At 47.7% G+C, this 10952-nt stretch overlaps 1 protein-coding gene across 1 annotated transcript in view; it reads right to left on the minus strand.

Annotated features, from left to right (window-relative positions):
• LOC8053666 (testis-specific serine/threonine-protein kinase 1-like) overlaps nucleotides 1–4487 on the minus strand; it is a 35045-nt gene extending 30558 nt beyond the window's left edge. The window contains exons 1-2 of the mRNA XM_029966096.2: nucleotides 4253–4487; nucleotides 2224–2443 (exon numbers count right to left, since the gene is read on the minus strand). Of these exons, the coding sequence (XP_029821956.2) occupies nucleotides 2224–2443; nucleotides 4253–4368 (336 nt within the window). The 5' untranslated portion in view covers nucleotides 4369–4487. The remainder of the gene's footprint in view (nucleotides 1–2223; nucleotides 2444–4252) is intronic.
• Nucleotides 4488–10952: the final 6465 nt, after the last annotated feature.

The following is a 10952-nucleotide window of genomic DNA, read 5'->3' on the forward strand; positions in this document are numbered from 1 at the left end:
TGTTTGTTTTCTCTAAAGGGGGGATGTAGAGGGCGTGTAGGCGCAGTGAGCTACTCGGCGCCCTCTAGGGTGTACGTAAAAAGGGCGTGCATGAATAAACAGGGCCTTTTCCGTCCGAGCACTCGGAGCGTCAGCTGTGTCACTCTTTCCTCCGCGGCCCTCGGCTCTGGCCGTCACCTCGGCCGCCTCGGCTCGAACCCCTCCACTACAGTAAGTAAGCTGAAGTTTCACAATGAGGTATGCCAACTTTAAGACTGGGATCGATGCGGGGACAAGTGAAAGAGGGGCTAAGGAATTGTTTGTCTTTCAGAGAAGCGTTGGAATGATAATGGATTACTCATTTCCAGTTTTAATTTTTGTTGCGCTTGCCATCTGGTGGTAAGTAATACAACTACACTCGCCTTTTTTACCGGAAATCACGTGACTCGTTGCGTTTCCGGTCTTCTGTCGGGAGGTGAAGCTCCTCCCACCTTTTTCTACTTTAGGGAGCGAGTGCTGGAGAGGAGGTCGCCTCGGTCTCCAGCGTTCGCTCTGCCAAAGGGGAGAGGGGTGGGAGGAGCTTCCACTTCGTTCTTGACCTGTCACCGACTATAGTTAGAGGTAGTGAAATACACGTGTTCTTCCAATGGTTCTACTTTGGGGCTAGTGACAAACACTAGCTTCTTGATCTAGTGACCGTTACTAGCTTGACCGTTACTATCTACGGTTACTACGTACCTAGAAATATATGTGACAAGCGGTTACTAGCTTTTACCTAGTAAATACTACTAGCTTTTTTTTTTAAGAGTGTAGTTTTTTATAGTTCGTTCGAGCTCAAGTCCAGACGTAGCCGACGCTATGGGCCAATGGGACTAATCAAGCAGCCTCAAAAGCGCAAGTCACTGGGCCTTTTCTGTTTACGACTTGTTTAGCAATGATATAATACGTACAGAAACGCGGCGAACACTATGACGGTGCACTTTTGACGCTCTCTGATTGGTCCCATCAGCTCATATATAGCGTCTGCTGCGTTTGGAAGGCGAAACGACGTATAGGCGATATTGCCCCGTACCTGACGGAGTTGGCAACGCGTACGGCTGTCACGTAGAGGAATGGGGTTCAAATCCCATTCGGCCCGGATTCTTATTTTAATTAATCTGTGCTCTCCTAAGAAATTCCAGCGCATCCTCGACTGTCATCCAGTGTTCTTGTTCAGAACATTCCTGAAAGTGACCCGTGTGTGAAAGTATCGAAAACGCGCTGCTTCGGGTCAGTCACCCTTCCGTCGCCGACACAATATGCGTGGCACATTTCCCTTTATGTTTGTAGGCACAATCTGCCTCATTAAACGGTTATTTTTCGTTCTAAATTCAACGGCTCTTTTTATTGGTGAAAACATTGCACCAGGCGGAAAGTGGATAGAAATCATCGCGTAGAAGTTATGTGCCTCAAATACATCAGCTGACGATCCATCCTTAGATACGTCCTGTACGGCATCAGTCAGTGATAATAGCGTACGTTTCATGCCCAATGCGGAGCGCAAGTTCGTCTGCTTCTTGCACAGAGGTTGCGACGACGTCAGAACGCCAAGCTCTTATTGGCTAATCCAAAAAAGGTAGTGGGTAGACCTGAAGGCATCTAGGATCAAGGTCTACCCACTATCCTTCCAATCAAAGCCAATCAGAACTCGGCGTCGTTCTGACGTCACCGCTACCCCTGCGCTAGAAGCAGACGACTTATTTTCCACATAGCCAGCCGGAAGAAACATCAAAACCCAAGCGTTTCCGGGCCGGGCCGGGCCGGGCCCGGTCCCGTGCCACTCTGTACCAGAGGCGACGTATGCGCGGACGCCCTGGCGAGCGAGATCGTTTCCAAACGCTCTGAGGACGCCATCACGCTTCGCCTCGCCAAACCTCGCCGACCACGACCAGACAAACCGGACCCCGGGACCGAACGGCTCCGGCGCAGCCAGGTCGCATTCATGTAAACGCGGCTATTATCTCATCTTTTTTTTACCTTTGAAGTTGCTGTTTTTTTTACACTCGGCAGACACTCAGCCTTTGCGGGGATTCGCACACGGCGTTAAAGGTGAATACGCCGTGTGGAGACAGATAAGTGAACTAGGAGTGCCTGACGCAAATTACTGGCCATGATAATATCACAAAGTCCGAGCAAATGAAGTTGCACACGCCGTATAGTCTGAAGTCCGTATAGGGCTCCAGACTGCAGAGTGGCAGGGCTCACTCGAATGTGGTCCAGAAGGTCCCCGTGTTCTGCGAGTTCCATGATAATGAAGACCTTCTCCCGGACTTGGAGGATACGGTACACCTTGACGATGTTCGGGTGCTCGATCCGGGGCAGGATGTCCAGCTCGCGGGGCAGGAACCGGTTCACGAAGTCCGACGACGTCTGGTTCTTGGCGATGATTTTGACCGCGTACCGTTCCTGCGCCTTGCAGATCTCCCTGCGCCCAGGTTCAGCTGATTGAGGCTCCAGCTTTACTATGACCACACTTTACTATGGGAGACGGTCACAGTCGTTGACGGCTTGAAAAACACAGGGCGTCGGGGCTAATTATGTTCGTGATTTGTTCTTTGGCGTTCTTGTCGGCAAATGCAAGAATATTATTGGCTGCGGGACATACAGAAGATGCTCGTGGCTCGTTACGCCATGCGATTCTTAAGTTGCCAGTGACCATAGACGTGTGCAAGTACGGCCTCTGGGAGCCGTCATCTTGCTGCTGGTATCGGTAGATCGTCTGATAGTCAAGCATTGCTGAGGCGTACCCACGGCCTCAGCAATGCTTGACTATCAGACGATCTACCCACACCAGCAGCAAGATGACGGCGCCCAGAGGCCGCACTTGCAAATGTATGTAGTCAGTGAAGTGACATGCTGGTTTCTGTGTTGATCTTGTTCAAATATTAACGCGCCGAGACTCGAAGTGAAAGAACATGCTTCTTAAATTAGTCGAACTACAAGACAATAGGTGTCCCTAGCAAAGTTTGCATTTGACTGGTTGTGGTGGAGCACCATAGTCCGTTGCAACTCAAGAGGGTAGGGCGAGGGAAAGGAAGGCCGGGGAAGAGGAAGCAGACGGAACGCTAGTGAAGAGAGGGAGAACCCTCCTCCTTTCGTTAGCGCTTCGTCTGCTTCCTTCTCCCCGGCCTTCCTTTCCCTCGCCCTACCTTCTTGAGTTGCAACGGACTATAACATCCATAAAACCCTGGCTTCACGGCGGCCATCCTAAATAAGCTAAATGTGTAAGGAATTCGTTTTAATTTTTTTAAGGTTGCTCGCTGGCTTTCCCCTGAGCGTTGTAGTCGAGAAAAGTTTGATAAATAAGATAGGGAACAAAGTAGAGGTTGAAAGAGCTTACAGATTTTATTAGGTTTTATCAGATATTTATTTTTGTTCTGCTGCCTTTCGAGAATTGTCGATACCGCTGCTTGAAGACTTTTTTGTTTTATGTTAGCCTTTGAAAAGTAAACAAAACCTTCATAAAAGCTTTTAAAAAATTAAAACATGTTTTAAAACATGCAAAATAGAAGTGTGTTTTACGAACTAAATTATTTTTGCGTGTCTATCAACCATCGCGCTTTCGCGGTACAATTGCATCGGGGTTAATGGTCAACGCAATACGTAGCTCGCATATGGGACGTCATTCGCGGCCATGCCAGTATTTTGTGTACCGCGAGCGTTCGGTTCGCCCTGTTAGCGTCACGCCCAAGAAATTGTAGTTCAAAGGAATCAGTGAGTAGAAATAACCGTCACTATCCAGCAATGACGACACTTGCAAGCTATGTATGCTGCGACAAACAAATTCACGTTAAGTAATTGTGAAGTGCTGAAGGTAAATTATCCAACAAAATGTGTGACCTGCTTTTGTAGAGGTCGATTTTGCATGCACTGTTCAAATAACTAAGCATCAGTCGCAGTCAGTCAAGGACACCATGTGATAAATAGGCTTAGCGGGCATCTGCCCGCTATGCCATTTCAGTTGCGAACCAATTCAAAGGCAATTTTCGGCACCTGATTTCTTTATCCGCCGTAAAATGCCGTCGATAAATAAAAATAAGGGGCCTCAAGTAAATATATTCAGTGGAGAAGTCTAGAGAGAGAAGCAAAAAATAAAATTGGTTCTATTTTCCCCGAAAAATAAATCAGAAGAAATGGCAAATGCACTTTACAGAGCCATCCAGGTTCTGGCGCGCTCGCGACTAGGTCTACGGCGGCTGCAGCGGGCGCCATATTCCGGGCGGGCAAGACCCACCTGACTTTGCAGTAGGAGCCTTCGCCAATGGTTCTGCCCACAGTGTAGCCCTCACGGATGAGGCACTGGGCCGACGACACGCTTCGCGTGGGTAGGTCCCTGGCTGCAGTGCTCATGGTTCAAGACTTTTGCTGCGACCGCAGATGAGAGGGACAAGAGGCCACGCAGACACCGACCATCCGAAAGCCCACCACGTTGTGTTCGAAGAACCTGCTGGCGGCTGCAGACACTCATGCCGGCCCATTGTTGAACGGGCGCGCAGCCCGAGCCACGGGCTCATGGCCCCTGCATGCGCTCTTCTTTGGGCCCCCCATGCCAGTCATGTGGCCGCTATGGGCCCGTATACGCTCCCACTGTGCCAGCACTGCCTCCTTGCAACCGAATGCATCTAGTCGTTTCCGTAGCTCATCGGCGGGTCTTCCATTTTGGGCTTCATCGGTCAAAGCAGACATGCATGCCTACCAAGACGGTCACCAAAACTGGAAATGGCGATCGTCGTTATGTGCATGGGCTGTCTCGAGCGACGTCATATTTCTATTTGTTTAAAATTGCAACCCGGGTACTATACCCCATTCCAATGTTTACAAATTCACAGTCCAGCGTGCGATCTGTACGCACACGGTCGTCGCTTTGGAAAGCGAGCAAAACACGCGCCATACGCACGAAGGCTGAAAATGACACCAGCCGGAGAGTCAGTTACTCGAACTGCCACCAGTCGGCGCGCCCTTCGCGCGCTTTCCGGGCCGCCATAGCCGACCTTCAGTTTCTCGCCGTTCCTCCGCGTTGTGTGCTGCACAGGCCACTACCGGAGCTTTGTTTTCGTGTTCTTTTACGTTGCGCGTTGAAATCTTGTATTTTCTTTAGGTCTTTTCGATATTTAGGACTTTCATGTAGTCATATGATATTTATATTTCGACATAGCTCTTGTATTTTCTTATTTATGGAATGGAATCGAACAGCGAATGGGTCGACGATACAAGATTATGAAACTTCAATGACCATGTAAGTTCATCCCATTCTTACGTTTTTGTCGCCAATAAAGAAGAGTCAACACTATTGCGGCATATGTAAATTTCGACTGACGCAGTAAGGCTATCACAGTCGTGCTTCTCACTTCATGTGCGCGCTCGTTTCCTTAAAGCCGACCCGCATGTAAGCGATTTAGCGTGCGACGAGACGAGCGACGGAGATTTCTCACTTCCGCCGTCACATCGCTCGGTTTTGGGATTTCTAGAAAACGTCGCTCACTGTCTTGGTCGCTTGCTCCGTCGCTTCCATGCGGTTTGCCTCGTGGCGCGACTGACTGAGCGACAGCGAAGCGGGTTGCCGTCGCTTATCTGGTCGCTCGCCAAATCGCTTACATGCGGTTTATACTCAATTAATTTCGATGCACACACCATTGAACCATTGGAGCCTCGATATTAAATATAAATCGCATGCAAGCGATTCGGCGAGCGACGAGACAAGCGACGGTGACCCGCGTCGCTGTCGCTCGGGCAGTCGCGCGATGAGGCAAACCGCATGGAAGCGACAGGAGCAAGCGACCAAGACGGTGAGCGACGTTTTCTAGAAACCCAAAAAACCGAACGATCCAACAGGCGACAGTGAGAAATCTTCGTCGCTGACTCTCGTCGTTGTCGCCGTCGCTCGTCTCGTCGCACGCTAAATCGCTTGCATGCGGGTCGGCTTTACAGAAACGAGCGCGCACATGCAGCGAGAAGCACGACTGCGATAGCCTTACTGCGTCAGTTGAAATTTGCTAATGTCGCAATGGTGTTGACTGCTCTTTATTAGCGAGAAAAACGTTAGAAGGGGATGAACTTACATGGTCATTGAAGTTTCATAATCTTGTACCGTCGATCCATTCGCTGTCCGATTCCATTTCATAAATAAGAAAATACAAGAACTATCTTGAAATATAGATATGAAATGATTAAATGAAACCCTGAAATATCCAAAATACCTAAAGAAAACACACTGTTTCAACGTGGAACGTAAAATAACGCGAAAACAAAGCTCCGGTAGTGGCCGGTGCAGCACACAACGCGGAGGAACGGCGAGAAACTGAAGGGCGGCTATGGCGGCAGGGTCACGTGACGTCAAGATGGCGGCGCCCATGAAATGTTGCCTGAAAGGGTCTATACATAGCCTACATGTGACGTCATTCACGGTCATGTCGGTATTTTATACGCCACGACCGTGCGGTTCGCCGAGTTAGTTTCACACCGCAGAAGTTGTAGTTCGAAGAAAGTAGAAATTATCGCCAGTGCCCAGCAATGGCGACGCTTGCAAGCTATGTATAGGAAGCAGACCGAGCATATCGACGTTATTCCAGCACAACCTTATGAAAACAAGACCCTCTAAAATTTTGGAAAGAGATAGCTCAAGACCCTTTAGCATGCCGAAACACTCTTAGAAATAAGGGGTGTATAGGGGTATAGTCCTCGTGCCATATGTAACTCCCCAAAACTACATTTCGTTGTTCTGTCCACTGACGTCGAGCTGGCGATACCAACTTTTACGATAGGCTTGATAGTTGTAGGATATAACGTACTAAATAGCTAATGTGCGTATCAAAGACTACAAAAAAATTACACCATCTTCCCGAGGGGAACCATGGGGTGATGCGGAGCATCGTTCCATCACACTTCATCGGAAGAACGGAGTGGAGTCAACAGCGGTGAACTGAACGCGCGCAGAAATTGGTTTGCTCTTTATGTTTATACAGCCTTGATGGAGGTGCGCCTCAACGGGTAATCGGTCTCTTAGCTGTAGGTGAGAAATTTAGCCAGTACAGTACAACCGCTAACCTGGGATTCTTAACGTGCATCACGCAGTAGTCATCACACGAACGCGTGCCGGTACGAAACTCATCCAGATCGAAACGGGCGGGGGCGGCGGGGATCGAACCCAGGAGGTTCCCAGCGCAAGCTTTCGCTCCACGCTCCGAGCTGAGACGCGTTAGCCCACTCGGCCACTTCCCGTTTTTTTGTTGTTTTTTTTTGTTTGGCCATTTTCTTTTTTTGAACGCGCGCAGCGCGCCTACCTCTGCTTATATTCAAACTTGAAGGAGAAGAAACTAGAGGAGGAGAGTTGCGCCTGGGCGCGCGGTGTGAGTAGAAGCGAACGCACGCGAAGTGCACGCAGCTGGTAGCTGCGTGCACTTCGCACAGCTGTTGAAGAGAGAGAGAACGCACGCGCAGCTGTTGGAGAGAGGGACGCAGCGGGTAGCTGCGTGCACTTCGCGCAGCTGTTGGAGAGAGAGAGAGAACGCACGCGCAGCGAGGAGAGTTGCGCATGCGTAGTGTGAGTGCGGACTACGACGCTGCGGGACATAGCCCGAGCAAGAGATGCTCCGCATCTAAAAAGAAACACTGAGACTTTGCAGCAGGGTCAAGCAAGCTTGGTTGTCTTACTGTAGCCTTTAATGCGTACATTAGATATTTTAATAAGTTGTATCGATCGACTATCAAGACGCTCTTGAAATTTGGTATCGTCGTTTCGACGTCTGTGGACGGAACGTTGAATTGTTGCTTCGGGGTCTTACATGTGGGAAAGGGGTGTATACATTCCTTTCCCCTATACATCCCATATTTCTTAGAGTGAACAATGGCAGTGATACAATGTTCTCCACCCGACAGACGGCACAAATGGCACAAGGGGATTATGCTTCAGCTCGAGGACACTAAGCATCTTTATAGATGAAACCACAGGAACACAGAGGCGGATCCAGAACTTTGTTTGGGGGGGGTATGGGGATATGGGGGAGGGGGGGAGGGGGATATGGGGGAGGGGGGACGTCCGGAAAATCTAAAGTAGCATAAACAGGACTCCGGTTGCGCCTTTTGTTTTAGCCGCCGCAGAACCACACTGCGCCGACGGCCCCTAGATGCTCGCCGCCGCGGACTTCAGTCTCGGTTGAAGCGACGGAGTGCTTCTCCGAGTTCAGAGTACAAGTGTGCCTGCTAGGGTGCGACCTACCTTATTTTGAACCCCCGTCCTTGAGTACCGAGTCTTCTACCTCCTGGCAAGCCGGGAGTCGGTTTTATTTCGAGGGTGGGGGGTCCACCCATGTCAAATTGCCCGTCGACTTTGTTTGGGGGGGAGGGGGGGGGGGGCGGCCGCTCCCATCGCCCCCCCCCCCTCTCCTGGATCCGCCCCTGCAGGAACACAAGGTTCGGGATGAACGTCAGAAGACCTTTTTTCAACACAAAACCACTAAGAACGTATATAAACGAAACAACAGCAATGAGAATATGTTCTCCAGTGGAAAAGTGGCGCAAAGGGGGCCTTTCTTCTGCTCAAGACCACTAAGTAGACCGCTAGAAAGCTCGAGGCCAGTACACATAGATGGAATAGCAAATAAGATTAGTTTATCTCTTAGGCAGACGGTGACAGTGGCAAAAATTGGCTTTTCTTGAACTTCCTGTACGTGACGCGCAGATCTCTTATGTTGCCAGGGTGATTGCTCCTTCTCTAGAGCTGCTGTTGACACGTGCTTTTCTGTTCAATGGACCTTCTGCCAAATTACCCGGGTACAAAGAGAGTGCTGGGAACTTTAGCACACGTGCTTGACGCGCTCACCTTTATTTATATGAAACATTCGAAGTAAACAACTAACTAATAAGGCGTCGACCGACGCACAAACAAAATACCATTTGTTTCCATTTCTTTTTTTTTTTTTTAAACCTGAGCTTTTGTTAAAAATTCCAGCACATTTACCAAGTGTAAGTACACTCGCAGCAGGCTCCTCAGTGCTTGGGTAATTTATCAAAAGTGGGTTACCTTACAAATTTGAATCAAACATACTCGCAAAGGTGATTAATTACTCGTTCGTTCTTTTTTGCAGCGGGACATTGTTACCCACTGTAGATGAGCAATTTAGCCAGTGCAGTACCACCGCCAGGCATCACACAATAGAGATAAACGACCGCACGCCGGTACGGTGCTCCTCCAGATCGAAACGGGCAGGGGCGAGGATTGGGCCAAGGCGGAGGGCCAAGGATCCCTGGGTTCCTGCAGCGCGAGCTTTCGCTCCAAGTGCTCCGAGCTGGTGTGCGCTAGTGTGCGCTAGTGCAGCGAAATAACCTATGCTTCAGAGTAATGACACTTACCCGCCTTGGGGCTTGTATTATGGTTGCCAGTTATTTGAAGCTTTATCTGAAACCACACGGAACGAGCTAGCCCAGCCAGCTCATGCATCGGAGGATACCGAGCTAGGTGGCTTTTATTCTCTTTTATGGGCTTCTTATCCGCAGTGCAGGTACATCACGAAATGAGCAAAAGATACTGCGGCTCGACTTGTTAATTTTTCGTGAAAAAAAAAAAAGAAGAAATCGCCTCGGCATTAACGTTTAGCAAGCCCTCTTTTTCAAGACACAGGTTGACAAAGATGTCTGCTAAAAAGGCAGTGACGCTTGGCCATTTACTTATCTAATCAATACCATGACAATTGAAAAGCGGCTGGGTGTTACAGAATACTGCCTCAATTAACAAAAACGTTAGGGCTCAAACTAGCTGGGGGTAGCTAAACACTATTTAAGACAAAACCCAAAAAACTGGGGAAAAAATGGAACAAAAAATCCAAGAACTTTGTTTGTTGTGTCGTCCGTCGCTTTTTTGGTTTTTTTTTTTTTTTCCCAGTCTCGGGGTTTTGTCTAAAAACACTGTTTGGCAGGAAGAGCTGTGCTTACCGACAGCTGTACTCCTTGAAGTGCCAACTAAGTTAGGTAGGTTTAGTAGATCGCTCCAGTATCTCCGATAACAATACTCGTTACTTCGCAGCGCCTTTGCGCGTGCATACCATATTAGTATCAAATTGTAAAAAAGCATCTGGATGGTTTCATCTCAATTCAAACACAATTTTGGGTCAATAAATTAATTTTAGAAAAAAAATTGTATTTTTTTGGGTTTATTCTGAAATAAAAAACAACGCAAACGGCAAACATTGCAATTTTTTTTTCCATGTTGCTTTGTATTGAAGCGGCTAAGGCCAGAACTACCGTTTCTCCCACCAGTCGGGGATCCCAAGTTTGACCTCTCGCTATTTTGTCACTTCTCAAGCAATGCACTAGGACCGTATACTCTGACACTTTGAAAATAGATTTCATTATGGTAAAGAAAACCAGAATAAAATCTTGTATTGTAAAATGTTAGAATAAAATGTCTAACAAGCTCATAATCTCCCGTTCGTGATTATCGTCAAAGTTTTTGCAAGTTCTTTCGTGAGGACTACAGAAGCTATTTTAGTTACCTTGATATCACCAGAAGGCTAAAATTAAGCTATTTTTTATTTAATATACTTTCGGTATTATTTGTACAAATTAAAATGCATTATACATAGCTGCTTCATTTGCCAAGGTATTATCGTGATTTATCATGAAATGTAAATAAAATATCGTATTTCCTGTATATAATCAGAAATAAAGCTTAAATCTTTTGAATTGTGCGTTGGCAAACGAAAAGCTTTATTGTGGATTAAAATAACTTTTACTTCTAACTGCGAATAATTTCGGGTGTTTCGGGTGAGAACGCTGTCAACACACTACTGATGTAATTCTCAACTTTCAATTGCAGTCATACAAACAAAATACTATACTTTCTATTTATATTTATGATAAAACAAAATCATGCGCTGTTACTAGTAAACGCGAAGCAAATAAAAAAGATATTTTGCAAAAAAAAAGGTCTTAAATTTCCT

Source organism: Ixodes scapularis, unplaced genomic scaffold, assembly GCF_016920785.2.
Source record: "Ixodes scapularis isolate PalLabHiFi unplaced genomic scaffold, ASM1692078v2 PGA_scaffold1__304_contigs__length_218370807, whole genome shotgun sequence".
NCBI classification, from domain to species: domain Eukaryota; kingdom Metazoa; phylum Arthropoda; class Arachnida; order Ixodida; family Ixodidae; genus Ixodes; species Ixodes scapularis.